General features: G+C 40.6%; 1 protein-coding gene and 1 pseudogene across 2 annotated transcripts in view; one reads left to right on the plus strand and one right to left on the minus strand.

Moving 5' to 3' along the window:
* Positions 1–8,276, plus strand: part of LOC102175938 (cytochrome b-245 heavy chain) — a 33,548-nt gene extending 25,272 nt beyond the window's left edge. The window contains exons 11-13 of the mRNA XM_005700924.3: positions 1,553–1,699; positions 4,171–4,295; positions 5,733–8,276. Of these exons, the coding sequence (XP_005700981.1) occupies positions 1,553–1,699; positions 4,171–4,295; positions 5,733–5,859 (399 nt within the window). The 3' untranslated portion in view covers positions 5,860–8,276. The remainder of the gene's footprint in view (positions 1–1,552; positions 1,700–4,170; positions 4,296–5,732) is intronic.
* A 2,475-nt stretch (positions 8,277–10,751) lies between these two features.
* LOC102175662 lies at positions 10,752–11,138 on the minus strand (annotated as a pseudogene). The gene has a single exon (XR_001297532.2). The product of XR_001297532.2 is annotated as an ATP synthase subunit epsilon, mitochondrial pseudogene (transcript).
* Positions 11,139–19,113: the final 7,975 nt, after the last annotated feature.

A 19,113-nucleotide genomic window follows, 5' to 3' on the forward strand; every position in this document is an offset into this window, starting at 1 on the left:
CATATTTGCATGGTATTACTAGAAATTCAGAAGAGAGAGAGCTAAAGTATTCACAATCCCAATCCAGTAATTCTCCTTTTGGTAAATTCTCTTCCAACATTTTTCCACTTGTTTATATATTTTTAGAAAGTTGCATATATTGAGTATGTACAATTTCATGTCCCCCTCTTTTGAAAACATATAGTGTTTTTCAGTGTTGTCACAAGCTTGCTAATAATCATTTTTGATGAGTCCTTCATGTTCCATTGAGAGGATATAGAATAATTTTTCTATCATCTTATGTTAGATATTGAGGTAGATTCCATTTCCAGTCACCTCTCCCCCACATTTATTTGCAGGGGGAGGACAGGAGACATGTCCTTTCATGACACTTTTACTTTTTTACTTTCTATGGCTGTCTCCTCAGAGTAAAGTCCCAGGGGAATTTTTGGTCCCATGTAAGTTGGGTTTCATTGCCTGAGAAACAACATCTTTAATAAAGCTTGAGTCACTCTAATGACTGTTGTTGTTTAGTCACTAAGTTGTGTCCAAGTCTTTGCGACCCCATAGTCTGTAGCCCAGCAGGCTCCTTTGTCCATGGGATTTCCCAGGCAAGAATACTGGAGTGGGTTGCCATTTCTTTATCCAGGGGATCTTCCTGAGAGAGAACCTCTAATAGGCACATGGAGCTTACTTTGACTTTCATTCTCCCTTGAGGTGTGGGTAGAACTACTTTTTCCCCTAGAACTCCGAGGTGTCTGGCGTAGCAGGCAGGGAAGTTGCATGGTGGCAACCATGGCTCATCAACATCCTACTGATCTTTCTGAAAGGAGAGTCCAAGGAAGTGAGGAATTCTGAGAGGGCAAGAGCAGCCCCAGAGGGCACGTGGTGGGCTCATGTTTTCTTCTTAAGCTACAGATTTCTGAGAACAAGCTGTTTATTTACTATCCTGCCGTGTAAAGGCCAGAGCAGGTTCACGTGAGCTAGTTTGTCAAATATCTTGAGTTTTCTGAAAACCTATGTTTCTAGGCATCCTGAGCAACAGGGAAAAGTGGAAGGTGGGAGGGTAGAAATCCATATGTCAATGCTGATAGGTCTCTATTTAAATATGATCTACTCAATTCACAGATAAAGAGAACTAACTGGTGGTTACCAGTGGGGAGAAGAGACAGGCAAGGGCAACATAGGGGGAGAGGATAAAAAGATACAAACTATTAGAAATAAAATAAGCTACAAGGATACAGAGCATGGGGAATATAGCCAATGATTTATAATAATTATAAATGGGGTATAACCTTTGGAATTGTTGATCACTCTACTATACACTTGTGATTTATATAATACTATACATCAACGATACAATGATACTTCAATTTAAAAATAATATATATATATATATATATAATGGTTGGATGGCATCATCAACTCAATGCACATGAGTCTGAGCAAAATCCGGAAGATGGTGAAGGACTGTGAAGCCTGGCATGCTGCAGTCCATGGGGTTGCAAAGAGTTGGACATGACTGAATGACTGAACAGCAAATAACCTGCTTCACGGTCTGTCCCCCTCTCAGATCTACTTCTACTGGCTGTGCCGGGACACACATGCCTTTGAGTGGTTTGCGGACTTGCTGCAGCTGCTGGAAACACAGATGCAGGAGAAGAACAACACGGGCTTCCTCAGCTACAACATCTACCTCACTGGCTGGGATGAGTCTCAGGTAAGGACAAGATCCCCAATCTCAGGTCTCTCCCATAGCACCCAGGGCTTACCGACTTCCCCTTGGCTATTGGAGTGGCTTGTATACAGGTTTTAAGAATAGTCAATGGGTTCAGGTGATCCACTACATTCACTCTGACTCAGTATGCCCATATGTTCAGACTGTTGAGACTAAATTCAAAGCTGGTATCTGTGGGACAGGTCAAAGCTAGGGAGCCTACAAAGAAGTCAGAGCCACGACCGTGACCTTGTTAGAGCAATGCCCCCACCAGGAGTATTGAACCAGGTGGATAAGATGATCCACTGGGTTACGGGAAGAAAAGATAATATTAGCTATCTCTCACTCTCTTTCTGTGTGTGTGTGTGTGTGTGTGTGTGTGTGTGTGTATGTATATATATATGCATATGTATGTTGCTATTGTTTAGTCACTAAGTCGTGTCCGACTGTTTTGTGACCCCACGGACTGTAACCCGCCAGGTTCCTCTGTCCCTCGGATTTCCCATGCAAGAATACTGGAGTGGGGTTGCTACTTCCTACTCCAGGGGATCTTCCACACCCAGGGGTCTCCTTCATTGGCAGGCAGATTCTTTACCGCCGAGCCCCCTGGGAAGCCCATAAATACACATGCATAAATATACATGCATATATATGGGTATATATTCCTTTAATGTGTATTATGTATGTTTTATAATATACATAATACATTTAATAAGGAGTCATAATAACTGGTAACAATTCTTAAGCATATGCTTGTGCCAAGTATTCTTCTTAGTGTTTACATAGATTGTCTAATTAAATCCTCACAACCACCTTATAAGTAGCTATTATTCTTATCCATATTTTACAGATAGGGAAGCCAAGGCCCAGAACAGCTTAGGTCATTTGTCCAAGGGCATCCAAGTAATAAATGCTCCAGGACCTGCACTCTTAGCCACTTCCAGTAGTTCATGATAATCGTTTGTAAATAAATCAGTATACATCTAGTGAAGGTGATATATGTATTTATATATGTATACATGTGTGTAGTACACATATGTATATATACTCCCTCCTGAGACATTTAGCAATGAAATTGTGAATTTTCAATGGATAAAACAATTACAGCTACAAGTATTGATAAGATAACAATTCACGAGACAACCCGCCACAACAAAGAACTATCTGGCCTCAAATGTCTAAAGTGATAAGACTGAGAAACTTAGAAACAAGTTAATGATTCCTAGCGGGTAATGTGTTTCTAAATAAACAAACATTAATGACTTGGCCCAGAAACAGCATAACCGTCCTCCTGAGTGAGGAGCTAAGGCAAGAGTTTCTGGTCATTGGCTCACTGGCCACACCCATACACTGGCTCCTCATCAGAGACATTTTTCACATGTACCTTGTACCTGTGAAAAGTGACTTCTTCTCATTCAGGTTTTGGCATATTGCCTATTATAAATCCTCCAAGTCTTCAGAAAGTTTTGTAGGTCCCATAGGTCCCACAAACATAGGTCCTGGGCCACATGACCAAGAAAATTGCTGCTCTAGAAAAAGTGGTTTTAAGATGTCACTTCTGCAATTTAAAGACAAAACAACAGAATTTGATAAAAATGAAACCCAGGGGGAAAAATGTATAATATATAAATTGCTCTGCAGTTCTGTTCTTTTCAAAAGCCAGTTTTTTTTTTCCCCAGTGGAAAATTTTTTGCATTGAAAAATAGTTACTTTTCTTTCCAAAACTTTGTGTCTACAGGATTATTAAACCAGGGAAACCACCCTTCTTAACCTCTTCCATCCCCATTATCCATCCCCTGTCCAGTAAATTTAAAATCTGATTTAATTGTTAAATTTAATTAACCATTTTTACTAAAAAATACCTGTGGTTCAAACTGAGGCTCCCTAGAATGGTAACAGAAAGCAACCCCCCCACCCCACCCCCACACACAGACTATTAATAGCTTTAGGCTTGGTTTGATGTCTTATTACATTAGCAAAATATGAGTGTATTTTAATCTATGATTGTGTTAATTCTTAGTGATTCTCTCAAAACAGTGGGAGTATATTCAGGACAGACTGCTAGATGTACTGCAGAGAGAAAAACAGTGAAACAGCATTTAAATCATACCCACACTTTAAAGTCCGGCTCAAATGCTGCCACCCTGAGACCTTCTCATATCCTCCACTTGTCCTCCCTTCTTTGTTCTCACGGAGATGTTTGTGCCTCCTCTATGACATTCATGGTTCCTTAGTCTACAAACAGGATTGCCCACCTCTTTATTTCAAGGTCTCCCTTTCTAGACTATAAATGGCTTGAAATCAGTGTGTTCAGTGTTGTTGACCTTCTAGCTTCTGGCATAATGCCTTGCTTCATATATGTACATTTAGAATGGGTAGTTAGAGCTTGGTTTGTGGGATATGTTAGTCTATCTGTGTGCGTTTATAGAGCATGACTCTTTTTTCTGAATTCAAATTCATGTCCTTTCCTGCAGGCCAGTCACTTTGCTGTGCATCATGACGAGGAGAAAGATGTAATCACAGGCCTGAAACAAAAGACCTTGTATGGACGACCCAACTGGGATAACGAGTTCAAGACCATTGGAAGTCAACACCCCAAGTAAGGAGTTCCCCCAACAGAGTGTTCTTGAGGCTTACAGTCTACGTAAAGCAGCAGCGCCCAAACACAGCTAAATTTATATATTCTGGAAACTAAAATATCTAGATAACTATATTCACACTCATAAAAGGTTCTAAGTATCTCTCACTTTAAGAAGTCTTTAAATCACACCCAACATTGACTGGTGAGTTCCAAACAGAGTCCCAGGCCCCACCTCAGACTTTCTGAACCCTGCTGCCCCCAAGTAGGCCTGTAACTCAATTCTTTGCTTTTATCTCCTAAATTTCACTCATGTATCTGCTTCTATTAATTCAACAAGATTTATATTGTTTACTAAGGAGACACTGGCCCCATTTTCATGTATAGCTTTTGGGTCCTAGATCATAAGTTGACAGATACCCCAGGTCCTTCCTGCCCTCACTAAAGTTTTAGTCATTATGAAGCTTTGAAGAAATCTTTTATCTTGTTAGAACACATGGCAAACTCAAGAAATCACCATAAATACACTCTTTATGTCATTGCTTCTTACACTTTAATGAACATGTAAATCACTTGGAGGAGCTTTTTAAAATGCTGATTTAGTATATGTGGGGTGGGGCCCAAAAATCTACATTCTTGGCTTTGAATGGCCTTTTGAGTTTTCTTGAAATCTTAACATGAACAAGGAATTGGAAATACAGTCACATCAAAGAACAAATCATCACAGCTTTGACATTTAAGCCAAACAGATATTTTAGGGCAGATTTGAAAAAAGTGTGAAGTCATAACAATTTAAAAACACAGCTGACCTACTTCAATAATATGTATTCTTGAAACGCTGACACCAGGGCTCTGGTCTGAAACCACAGCTAGAGGAATAAGGCTTTAGAGTCTAAAAAGTTGAAGGACGAAGCCACACCAAGTTGTTAGCAGAGTTGCCGTTCCTAAGGTGGGTTTGTTCCTGATTTTAAAACACTGGAGTGACTTCCCTGGTGGTCCAATGGTTAAAAGCCCGTGCTTCAAGTACAGGAGGGTGTGGTTCGATCCCGGGTCAGGGAACTAAGCTCTCACATGTCCCATGTTGTGGTCAAAAATAATTTTTTTAAAAAACATGCTGGAGTGTTTGAGAACACAGAGCCCCGAAAGGAAGTAGACCACAGACTCACAAATTCACCACCATTTTCTCTGTGGTAGAAGTTTCCATAAATCTTGCTTGAATGTCATTTTTTTTTTTCAATAAAGTCATCTGCCTTTTGAAGTAGCCAGCTGCCTCTATAAACAGGACCAAGCCACCCTTCCAAGGGTCACCTGAACTCTGTCATTTGTGGAAAGATAAAGGAGCTGAGGAGACTCTGCTCTGAGGCCTAAAATCAGTAGGAAATCTCCCCATGTGCTTTGTAATTGATCCCATCCCAAAGCCTAAAACTGTCTTTTTCTTTCTCTGTTTCTTCCCAAAAGTACCAGAATAGGAGTCTTCCTCTGTGGACCGGAAGCCTTGGCTGACACCCTTAATAAGCAGTGCATCTCCAACTCCGACTCTGGCCCCAGGGGAGTGCATTTCATTTTCAACAAGGAAAACTTCTAACTGGTCTCTTCCATGAGGAATAAATGTGGGTTGTACCACTGAATAACCAAGTAATGTTAGTGGATAATATAAGTTCCTCCCTTTAAAAAAGAAAAAGGAACTATGATGTGATGATTTTCCCTGAAAGGAATGTCAAAGATTTTTAATGGTGATAAATTTGCATTTGTATGGAGCTTTATGGTTTTCAGAGCAATTATATAAACTTTTTTTTTCATTTTGTTTTTTCCCTTTACAGTAATGCCAGGAAAGGTAGGGCAAAGATTCTCAGACTCAGTTTTCAGGATAAAAAAAAAAAAAAGGTTCAAAATGGTGAAGTAACCTCCCTAAGATTAAAGCTGAGACTGGCTCTAGGCCATCTGACTCTAGGTTTGGTGATCTTTCAGCAATAGCAGGTTGCCTGGAAATTGGTTTGCATACTCCCCCAAAGAAGAAGCGAACCAGGGAATAGGTATTCATATTCCCTTTTGTGTCATCTTTGTTATCAATATTGCTCTATTGAAGGAAATGTTCCAAGTAGGAGATAATTTATCCTGTGAATGATTCACCACTTAATAGTGACGACATCCTCCAGTTTACCAATACAGCAGCCTAACTGGGTCAGAGATTTCTCCTAAAAAAGAATATTAGACTGACTGGATGTATATATGACCCACCATTTACACTGATACTTGGCAGAGAGTGGATACTCATTGAAAGGTAGCTGAATGAATGAATGAAAAGACATTTAGAACCATACAGTGCCAAGGTAGAATCAACTGAAAGCCTTAAACAGTATTATCTGAGGAAATCACTTCTGATACTCTAGTTGACCAAATGAGCCTCATTCCCTTAAGGGTACAGAACAGGCTAAGGTTAGTAACCAATAGGTTGTCCTGTCCAAACACTCTTATTTGAAGCATTGCACCAAAGGGAGATGGAGGCAGAGAAATGAACTCCTCTCATAACTCTGGCTGGCTCCTTTAGTCCTGCTCCTGATGCTATGAAAGAAATGCAAACTAATTTATTGGCCAAAACGGTCCTCTCCAGCCAGCACTTGTGAATTTGAAATTAAGAATTGTGACAAGTATGTATCTGACAGCTGCTTTAAATAGCATCCACCCTTTGTTTTACTTAAATACACATGGAAAATTGATCTTACTGGTGTAACTAATGATTTATCCTTCTATCATCATGATCATAATAAAATTTACATCCCAGAAACTAAATCCCTAGCTTACTATATAGCTTTTGAATTCATATCCAATAGAATATTCTAGATATTCATGAGTTCAAGAATCTCTAAATCACTCTTAATGTAACTGCTCCTACTTCTGCAAACTAAAAACAAATTTATTTGTTATATTCTCTGTGGCCACAGATATTTAGAAGTAATCAACTTTAATAATGAGAAAGAAGGAGAAAGGAGCAGAGGGGAAGGGCAGAAGACCAGGTTAGGAGGAAAGGGGAGGGAAGGAGGAAGACAATAGAAGGAAAGTGAGAGAAAGCCAAAAACAAAAAAAAAAGCAAAAGGGAAGGGTAGGGGAAGGGGGTCACTTTCTACCCCAGATTTCTTAAAGTCTTGTATGTATTGAATGTAATTGCAGGAGCCATACACATATTCATTTTATTTTGATCACATAAGGTATTGAATCTGAAATTCTGGCCACAAATTTGATGCTGAGTGGACCTATTCAGGGGACCAAGCTGAACTAGAAAGAACTCAGTTGTTCCATTGGGTCCCCAGGATGCCCAGGGCACTGAGGGCATCAAGTCAGGCTTGCTTTGGGAAGGTCATTTCCCCATGATGTCCAGGACTGTTTTTTCAAAGAGAAACTTAGGTCTACCCCATTCATACTGCACCTGAGGTATCAGTTCATTCATTCAACAAAGCTGTATTGTGTTATTGCTATGACTCAGGCTCCTTGTTTGTGGTTTCATTTCTTTATGCCAAAGTGCGAGCCAGAAGGGGGACCAGGGTTACAGGGAGTCTGAGAATCTGGGCCCTTGCTCCCTATGTGGCATAAGTAAAACCAACTTTATTTGTTGCTCTGAAAATATCTCTCCAGGGTTTTCTATTTTTGACACCCAGAGAGTTACGCCCTGTGTTATCCTGGTTATAAGATGAAAAATGAGTGTAAACGCGCTTGTCATTATAAGAGCTTCCTTCCTGCTCCCCAGCCACCGGCTGCCCGTGCAGCCTTTTTAGCATTTAGTATTTAGTATTTAGTAACAGTTACTGAGAGAACGATTGAGCATTATTTTTAATCTCAAGGCTATGAAGGAGTTTCTTATTTCTTTTGCTTTTGCAACATTGTGTTTATTAATTTGAATACTTGTAGATGTTGTGTGTGAATAATTTGGGAGAGGGGGGCCCTGGGAGATAATTCTTGGGAAGAACTATCAAAATTGCATTCAATTATTAAAATGAATGAGCTCTCTCTGTGTCTGTGTTATTGATCTTCGTATTCAAGGATGGACTTAAAGGGCATAGATTTTCTCTGCCCCAGTGGGATTGAGATTCTCTGTGTTTTCATAGATGACATGTCAAACACAGCACAATTTCTGGATTGAGTAGGGAAAACGAAGTACTGAGTTCTGTACTGATATCCGGTGACACTCACAACACTGGTACAAGGAAATGGACAAGAGAGTATCACCTGATATTGTAGATAGCATTTCAAAGGCAAAGAAGCCATAGTATAGCAACTTTTTTTTTTTTTCATTTCCACTCATCTTTTAGGTTCTAACTTTGCAGTTCAGTTCAGTTCAGTTCAGTCGCTCAGTCGTGTCCAACTCTGCAACCCCATGAATCGCAGCACGCCAGGCCTCCCTGTCCATCACCAGCTCCTGGAGTTCACTTAGACTCACATCCATCGAGTCAGTGATGCCATCCAGCCATCTCATCCTCTGTCGTCCCCCTCTCCTCCTGCCCCCAATCCCTCCCAGCATCAGAGTCTTCCAATGAGTCAACTCTTCACAGGAGGTGGACAAAGTACTGGAGTTTCAACTTCAGCTCATTCCCTCCAAAGAAATCCCAGGGCTGATCTCCTTTAGGATGCACTAGTTGGATCTCCTTGCAGTCCAAGGGACTCTCAAGAGTCTTCTCCAACAACACAGTTCAAAAACATCAATTCTTCGGTGCTCAGCTTTCTTCACAGTCCAACTCTCACATCCATACATGACCACTGGAAAAACCATAGCCTTGACTAGATGGACCTTTGTTGGCAAAGTAATGTCTCTGCTTTTGAATATGCTATCTAGGTTGGTCATAACTTTCCTTCCAAGGAGTAAGCGTCTTTTAATTTCATGGCTGCAGTCACCATCTGCAGTGATTTTGGAGCCCCCCAAAATAAAGTCTGACACTGTTTCCACTATTTCCCCATCTATTTCCCATGAAGTGATGGGACCAGATGCCATGATCTTCGTTTTCTGAATGTTGAGCTTTAGGCCAACTTTTTCACTCTCCTCTTTCACTTTCATCAAGAGGCTTTTTAGTTCCTCTTCACTTTCTGCCATAAGGGTGGTGTCATCTGCATATCTGAGGTTATTGATATTTCTCCTGGCAATCTTGATTCCAGCTTGTGCTTCTTCCAGCCTAACTTTGCAGTTAGGTGCCATCAAATCAGGTTGTAAATAGATATACACTCATGGTTCTGTGTTGGTCATTGTTCTATGAGTCAACCAATTATGATCCCCCCATCTAGGAAAGGTATAGAGGTGTGGGCATATGTTCCTGTGGGGGTCAGCAAATGCTGCCATGGAGGGAAAGGTCATTAACTGAAACAAACATCAGCAACATCAACAGCTAATCTTTAATAAACACCTTCTACTATGTCAAATGTTTTAATCCCTCAAGATTTTGCAAGGTAGTTGTGTGCGTGCATGCTAAGTTGCTTCAGTCGTGTCTGACTCTTTGCAACCCTATGGACTGTAGCCTGCCAGTCTCCTCTGTCCATGGGATTCTCCAGGCAAAAATACTGGAGTGGGTTACCATGCCCTCCTCCAGCAGATCTTCCCAACCCAGGAGTTGAACCCCCATCTTTAGCAAGGTAGCTATAGCTATTTTATCTCAGTTCTGTTGATTAAAAAAAACTGAAGCTGAGCGAGAATAACGGATAGGCTCAAACTATCCCACAACTACTGGGAAACTGGATCAAAACTAAGTCCATATATTTCTAGCTAAAGATTTCATGTTCTTTATGCCACGCTAGCAGATTAGACAAGGTATAAGTACCAAAGATTTTTTTTAAAGCTATTGTGCTGCTGCTGCTGCTAAGTCGCTTCAGTCGTGTCCAACTCTGTGCGACCCCATAGACGGCAGCCCACCAGGCTCCCCCGTCTCTGTGCTATTGTGCTAGGTACAGATAATGCACTAAGAAGAGCTGCGTAGCTGTAGTGTATAAACCTTTGGTTTTTACTATCTAAGTATCTTGGTAACTTAATTTAGAAATATTGATTCACCAGATTCATGCTAATTTTTACTTTATTTTAATGTTTTAGGCTTTGTTGAGGTATAGTTGACAAATAAAATTGTAAGATATTTAAAGTGAGCAACATGATGATTCACTGAATGTTTTTCCAAAGAACAACTTTCAGTTATATAACCACAGTGCAATGAATCAATCCAAGAAATTTAACACCAATACAAAACTATCATTTACTATATAGTCTACGTATAGGTGACATTGTATCTTTAGTGCATTGCATTGGGAGGTAGGTATTATCAGTTTGTCCTGTTAGTGGTATTAAGTTTGATCACCAGATTTTTCTGTTATAAATGTAAAGGTATTACTTTACTTTTGTAATCAGTAATTAACATTTGGGGAATACTTCTGATGATATGAATATCATTTTCTCCCATCGTCTTTCACCCAGTCATTTTAAGATACATTGATGAAATCACATTGAATTGATTTTTTTTTTTTTAGAGGGAACTGTACTTTAATTTACTGGCATTGCCAATCTATGAACAAGACAGGTATTGTTTTTTTTCCATGAAGGGAGATGGTTTCCAATCTGCTATAGTATGTGCCCACAGCTTCACCTTGAACATGCAGCATTCAGGCTGTACTCAGGGTAGATTATTCCTTTTTCACTTTCACAATTTTTATGCTGCTGCCAGAAGTCTTCATGGCGTTTGCTTTGAATTCGGTCTTCAGTGCATCTCTGACTGCTTTTGCACAGATCTGGGAGTATCGGATGTAGCTGTGTCCAGCCTGTCGCCAGTACGCCACCATGATGTCGCGAGAGGGGCCGCGTCAGGCCGAATCGCGAAGACCTATCAATGTCGGCTCAGCGCGCAGCCCAACTTGAATTGATTTTTATAATGATGGTTACCAAATATCTAGATCCTTAATAAAACTAGATATTTTATAAATATCTTAAACCTCAATAACCTACCAATTTCTTTCCCCTTCTCAGATTTATTGAGATATAATTGATATGGAACATTGTGTAAGTTTAAGATGTACAACGTGTTGATTCAATACATTTATATATTGCAAAATGATTACCACTATAGCCTTAGCTAACACTTCCATCCTGTCACATAATTACAATTGCTTTACTGTGGTAAGAATAATTAAGATATATTCTTTGCAGTATCCCAGACATTTTGACATGTTGCACTTCCATTTTCATTTGTTTTGAGATATTTCTTGATTTACTCTGATTTCTTCTTTGACCCATTCATTGTTCAGGAACATGTTTAATTTCCACATATTTGTGAATTTTCCAGTTTCTTCCTGTTACTGGTTTCTGGCTTCATACCATTGTGGTCAGAAAAGATACTCATGATTTCAATCTTCTTAAATTTACTAAAACTTGTGTGAGACCTATCATTTACTCTGTCCTAGAGTATGTTCTGTGTGTGCTTGAGAAGAATGTCTATTCTTTGTTGTTTGATGAAATGTTCTATATATGTCTGTTAGTTCTATTGGTCTGAAGTATGTTTCAGATTCATTTCCTCATTGATTTCCTGTCTGAATAACCTATCCATTGTTGAAAGTGGAGTATTGAAGTCCTCTACGATTATTGGATAGTTGTCTATTTCTCCCTTCAGATCTGTATTTGCTTAATGCATTTAGGTGCTCTGATGTTGGGTGTATATATATTTATGATTATTATAGCTTCTTGACTAATTGCCTCCCTTATCATTATATAATGACTGTCTTTGTCTTCTTAACATTTTTGCCTAGGAGTCTATTTTGTCTGATCTAAGTATAGCTACTCTTGCTCTCTTGGTTTCCACTTGCATGGAATATCTTTTGCCATCCCTTCACTTTGAGTCTATGTGTGTCCTTAAAGCTGAAGTGAGTCTCTTACGGGCAACATACTCTCTGCGACCCTATGGACTGTAGCCCACCAGGCTCCTCTCTCTGTCCATAGGATTTTCCAGGCAAGAATACTGAAGTGGGTTGTCATTTCCTTCTCCAGGGGATCTTCCCAACCCAGGGATCAAACCCAGGTCTCCCACATTTCAGGCAGACTCTTTACCGTCTGAGCCACCAGGGAATCCCATATAACATTTATATATATATATATATAAAACAGTCTACCTTACAGTGATAATTTCAGTTTAATTACATACAAAACCTCTTTTTACTACCCCCTTTTATATTCTTTATGTCACCATTTACATCTTTTTATATTGTATAACTAAACAAATTGTAATACTTTTGTCCTTTAACCCTTATACTAGAGTTAAGTAGTGAACACATCACTATATTACAGTGTTAAGGTATTCTGAATCTAACCTTATGCTTACTTTACCAATGTGTTGTCTTATTTTCACATCTAATTAGCATACATTTGTTTCAAGCTTGAAGAGCTCTTTTCAGCATTTCTCTTAGGGAAGATTTACTGGTGAGAAATTCCCAGTTTTTGTTTGCTAAGGAAAGTTTTTATTTTGCCTTCGATTTTTTTTAAGATTTATTTATTTTATTTATGGCTGTGCTGGGTCTTTGTTGCTGGACATGGGCTTTCTCTGGTTAACAGTGAGCAGAGGCTACTCTTTGCTCCAGTGTGCAGGCTTCTTCTCATTGCAGTGGCTTCTTTTGTTGCAGACTATAGGCTCTAGACCCAAGGGCTTCAGGACTTATGGTTTGTAGGTTCAGTAGTTGTGGCACACGGCTTAGTTGCTCTGTGGCATGTGGGATCTTGCTGGACCAGGGATCAAACCCGTGTCCCCTACATTAGCAGACAGATTCTTAACCAATGGACCACCAGGGAAGCCCTTGCTTTCAAGTCTGAAATACAACTTTGCTGGCTAAAGTTTTCTTGGCTGGTGGTTTCTTTCAGCATCTTGAATTTTCAGCATCTTTTTAGCATCCCATTCTCTCCTGGCCTGCAAGGTCTCTGCTGAGAAGTCCACTGATAGCCTTATGGAAGTTCCCTTGCATGAGAGATTTTTTTTCTTTTGCTGGTTTTAAAATTCTTTGTCTTCGGTTTTGGACAGTTTTGTTATTACGTGTCTTGGAAAAGATTGTTTTGGATTGAAATTTTTAGGTGACATTAGCCTCATGAACTTGGATGTCTAAATCTCTTCCCATGTTTGGGAAGTTCTCAGTCATTATTCTTTAAATAAGCTTTCTACTCCTTTCCGACTCTCTTCTAAAACTCTAATGGTGTATACATGATTTTTTATCATGTCCCATAATCCCCCAGGCTTTCTTCATCCTTTTCCATTTTTTTTTTCTTACTCCTTTATTGGATAATTTCACTTGGTCTCTCTTCTTGCTCAAAGATTCTCTCTTCTGTTTGCTAAATTCTGCTGTTCTATACTGACTTCTTCAATTATTGTATTCTTCAGCCCCCAAAATTCTGTTTGTTTTTTTTCTTTTTTTTTCTATCTTTTTGTTGAACTTCTCATGTTGTTCTTATATTTTTTCCTGATATCATTAAGTTGTTTATCTATGTTCTCTTGTAGCACTCTGAGCATCTGTAATTATTTTGAACTCTTTATTGGACAATTACTGAAATTTTACTATATCCCTTTGGTGGAAGCATGTTTCCTGATTCTTCATCATTCCCGTAGCCTCAAATAGATGTCAGCATATTTGAAGAAGCAGTCACTTCTTCCAGACTTCATGAACTGAGTTTAGGGAAGGAAGCCATTTACCTGCAAGAGGGGCATACTGGATTATATGGTGACTCTGTGTCATCTGGTCCAGGGTCCCGAGCTTGGGGGTATGTTGCAGCACCCAGTCTGGGGAAACGCAATGTCTCTTCGGCTCGGGCCACTGGACTCCACAGTACAGAAAACTGTGTGGTCCTTGGTGAGTACTGAATGGGGGAGAGGGATTCTGTAGTGGCTGCTAAACAGTACCTCCAGTTCTGCTAGCTAGTGTAGGCAGTGGGGATGGCCAGAGCTGGTGGCATACACACACTTGGTTGTGGCAGCCAGCTGCAGTTCCCATGCAGTGGAGGAGGCTCCTTGCAGACACACTCGTAGTGGTAGGAACCAGGGCTGGTAGCGAGGGCCAGTCTAACCATGTGCCCTCTAGTAGCTGCTGGGGATCTGGCTGTTGACACGTTCTCCTGCAGCTGCAGACACTCCCCCGCAGGGTGTACACTGTGGTGTAGGCTGCTGATGGGTTCAGGCTGGGGGCATGGAGCAAAGCTGGAGGTGCTAGGTACAGGTGAGCAGGGTAGTGCTGGCCAGTGACAGAACATGGCCGGATCCCAGCTCACAAGCTGCTGTGGGGGCCCTGGTTGTTGGTGCACTCACGCATGGCTGAGCACTCACCCAGGGATGCACACTCCAGCTTGCAGGCTGCAGTCAGAGGCCAATGACTGGCGTCAGGCCAGTGGTATGCAGGTGCACAGCTGCAGGGGCTCACTTCCAGGGCAGGCCTGGCAGTGGGGTCACCGAGGGGTGGGCACTAGGCTGGCTGTGAGCCTGACTCCAGGGCGCTGGTAGAGGTGGGGAGGGACTCGGACGGCTGGTATCTTACACTTGCCCAGCCACCCAGACCTCAGTGCCTGCAGGTGTGACCAGCTTCCGGTGGGGGCGGGGTGGCAGTGCTAGGGTAGGGGGTGGGGCAAGACTCAGGTGTTAAACATCACTGAACAGACTACCTGTGGGCAAAGGCTGGAGACATCAGCAGGGGGTCCACGCATGTGTGCTGGCCATTGCCTTCATCAATGGAGAAACCTGCAGAGTTTTTCTGCAGAGCGGGTCTCCGTGAACCACACTCTCTCCCACTGCGTGTCTGCTAATAGCAGCTAGCCTCTGCGTTTCCTCCTGATTCGTAGCCGGCTATATTGACCTCTCAATTTGGCCAGTGGGGTGGGGGTGAAACTGAAGCAGAACCTTCCTGCAGTGTCCTAAGAACCCAAAGAAGCTGTCATTCACGCCACTGTTAGGGAAGGGGTGAGTTACTGGTGAGGGCAACTCTTTCTAACTGGGAGGTTCCTTCTTGGCCCTGAACAATGCCTGCTTGGGAAGCGGGGTGGTGGCAGGGAATGATGTGGGCAAAATGAATTTGTTTTGTCTTCTCTTTTTATGTGATGATTCACAGGAGTTTTTGTTGTTGTTGTTCCACAGTGTCGCTAACAGTTCCTAAGTGGACTCCAGATGTCTCCCAGAGCTGTTTTTGTTCAGGAAGTGTCCAGTCATTAATCTTTGTAAGGAGATTAGAAAGCTGGGTTCTCCTATGCCACTATGTATTAATTTTTGGTTGTGTTGGATTTTCCTTGCATTGTGTGGACTTTCTCTAGTTGTGGCAAGCAGGGGTTACTTTTTATTTCCAGTTTGAGGGCTTCTTATTGTGGTGGCTTCTCTTGTTGTGGAGAAGGGCCCTAGGGTGCTAGGGCTTCAGTAGTTGTGGCAAACGGGCTTAGTTGCTCTGCAGTATGTAGGATCTTCCCTGACCAGGGATCAAACCCACATCTCCTGCATGGATAAACAGATTCTTTACCACCGAGGAGACACAAGAGAGGCCGGTTTGATCCTTGGATTGGGAAGATCCTGAGGAGAAGGAAATGGCAACCTAGTCCAGTATTCTGGCCTGGGAAAGCCTGTGGACAAACGAGCCCGGTGGACTACAATCCACGGGGTAGCAAAGATTGGAACATGATTTAGCAACTAAAACAACAAACAAACAATACCAGGGAAGCCTCCTACATCACTATTTATCCCATAACCTAATTTTCACTTTAGAATGGACCTATTAAGAAATGGAATTATTTTTCTTGGAGAAAAGGCTTCAAAGTGATTCAATAATATTTATGAAATCCATGTTTTTGATATTTATTTTATTCATAAAGGATTTCTGTTAGAAAAAGCCAGTTATTGTAAATATTGTTGTGTGTGTGTTATGAAATAAAATTGCATGAGGAAGAAGCCAGTTTTGAGTTTTAAGCCAGCTTATCTACTTTCCTCTTTCACCATCAAGAGGCTCTTTAGTTCCTCTTTGCTTTCTGCCATAAGGGTGGTATCTGCATATCTGGGGTTATTGATATTTCTCCCGGCAATCTTGATTCCAGCTTGTGCTTTATCCAGCCTGGCATTTTGCATTAAATACTCTGAATATAAGTTAAATAAGCAGGGTGAGAGCTTTGACATTCTCCTTTCCCAATTTGGAAACAGTCCATTGTTACACGCCAGGTTCTAACTGTTGCTTCTTGACCTGCATACAGGTTTCTCAGGAGGCAGGTCGGGTGGTCTATTATTCCCATCTATTTAAGACTTTTCCAGTTTGTTATGATCCACACAAAGGGTTTAGCATAGTCAATGAAGCAGAAGTAGATGTTTCTCGGGAATGCTCTTGCTTTTTCTATAATCCAACAGATGCTGGCAATTTGATCTCTGGTTCCTCAGCCTTTTCTAAGTCCAGCTTGTACATCTGAAAGTTCTCAGTTCACATACTATTGAAGCCTAGCTTGAAGAATTTTGAGCATGACCTTGCTAGCATGTGAAATGAGTGCAATTGTGAAGTAGTTTGAACATCCTTTGGCATTGCATGTCTTTGGGATTGGAGTGAAAACTGACCTTTTCCAGTCCTGTGGCCACTGCTGAGTTTTCCAAATTTGCTGGCATATTGAGTGCAGCACCTTCACAGCATCATCTTTCAGGATTTGAAATAGCTCAGCTGGAATTCCATCACCTCCACTAGCTTTGTTCGTAGTGATTCTTCCTAAGGGCCACTTGACTTCACACTCCAGGATGTCTGGCTCTAGGTGAGCGATCACACCATGGTGTTTATCCAGGTCATTAAGCTCTTTTTTGTATAGTTCTTCTGTATATTCTTGCTGCCTCTTCTTTTTTTAGTATCAGTGCAATATTTTTTAAATAATAATCATGCAAAAGAATCCTGAATATCAAAACTCTAAAGGACAAGATCAGTATGTTACAGTTTCTCCTGGTCTGTTTATCTTAATAGCAGCTCTATTGAGTTGTAACTCACAGACCATACAATTAACCCATTTAAAGTGTAGACTGTAGCGGTTTTTAGTCTATTCACTGAGTGTGGAACTGTCACCATAATCAATTTTAAAACATTTCATCACCCTTTAAAGAAGCCCTGTACCATTAACAGTCACTCCCCATTTCCCTCTAATCTCCCCAGTCTTAGACAAACATCCATTTACTTTCTGTCTCTATGGATTGAATTTGCTTATTCTGGGCTTTTCTTATAAATGGAATCATTCAATATGTAGTCATTGATGATTAACTTCTTTCACTTGGCATAATGTTTCCACCTCTTCCTAATGTCTTCTGCTTCTGTTAGGTCCATACCATTTCTGTCCTTTATTGAGCCCATCCATGCATGAAATGTTCCCTTGGTATCTCTAATTTTCTTGAAGAGATCTCTAGTCTTTCCCATTCTATTCTTTTCCTATATTTCTTTGCATTGATCACTGAGGAAGGCTTTCTTATCTCTCCTTGCTATTCTTTGGAACTCTGCATTCAAACTGGTATATCTTTCCTTTTCTCCTTTGCCTTTCGCTTCTCTTCTTTTCTCCGCTATTTGTAAGGCCTCCTCAGACAACCATTTTGCCTTTTTGCATTTCTTTTTCTTGAGGAATGTTTTGATCACTGCCTCCTGTACAGTGTTATGAACCTCCATCCATAGTTCTTCAGGCACTCTATCAGATCTAATCCCTTGAATCTATTTGTCAATTCTACTGTATAATCATAAAGGATTTGATTTAGGTCATACCTGAATGGTCTAGTGGTTTTCCCTACTTTTTTTCGATTTAAGTCTGAATTTGGCAATAAGAAGTTCATGAGCTGAGCCACAGTCAGCTCCCGGTCTTGTTTTTGCTGACTTCTCCATCTTTGGCTGCAAAGAATATAATCAATCTGATTTCAGTATTGACCATCTGGTGATGCCCATGTGTAGAGTCATCTCTTGTGTTGTTGGAAGAGGCTGTTTGCTATGACCAGTGCATTCTCTTGGCAAAAATATGACCCGTAGAGTTTTCTAAATACTAGGCAAAAGATCAACCAGGTAGCCTGAGATTTTTTTAAAACTGTAGTCTTTATTATCCTGTGGTGATGGTTGGGAAATAAAATAGCCTCAGGAATTGGATATTCCAGTTAATAATAATTAATACCAACAGATTTGCAATCTTCAAGGAATTGGGATACTTTATAAAGTAGAAGAGGAAACTCAGTCCTGATATGTACTATTTTGTGAACAAAAGGAGGTACCAAGAAAGATAATACATGAATAGTGGCCTCTCTGAGTTTATTTTCTTGATCTTACTCTGAGAACTATTAGCTGTCTGACTTTGGGAAACAGTCCAAAATATTACATTCTGAAACTTCATCTTTCAGAGAAGACTACTCCAAATACAGTAAAATCTGATTTATACTAAAAAAAAATGAGGCTCAAAAATCTTAAGTTTTAGAATCACATGAGAATATTAAGTAATCACCAAGTTTACCATTATATTAAATCACTTGCTTGCTAAACACTGCTTCCTCTTTCGAGTCATGCAATTCCCAATTAAGTAACAATAAAAATCACTAGCCCTCCCACTCACATAGAAGAAGTGAAACATCCCTCTTTCACATCAGATGGAGGGAAATTCAGGGCAGAAGGAATGAACCACCTTTATCTTTCCTGAGATTCCAGAGGAAATTTCAGATCTCCTTGCATTTGTTGATAAGAAAAAAGAATCATGCTTCTAAACATCTCCCAGGAATAGTTAATGTGCCTGTATTGGCTGAAAATCACCAGAGCATACAATTCACATAGTAATTATTCCATATGTAGCTAATGAAGTTCAGCAGACCTCTCTGATGATCCTGTTTTTCAGTTGGGA

Source organism: Capra hircus, assembly GCF_001704415.2.
Source record: "Capra hircus breed San Clemente chromosome X unlocalized genomic scaffold, ASM170441v1, whole genome shotgun sequence".
NCBI lineage: Eukaryota > Metazoa > Chordata > Mammalia > Artiodactyla > Bovidae > Capra > Capra hircus.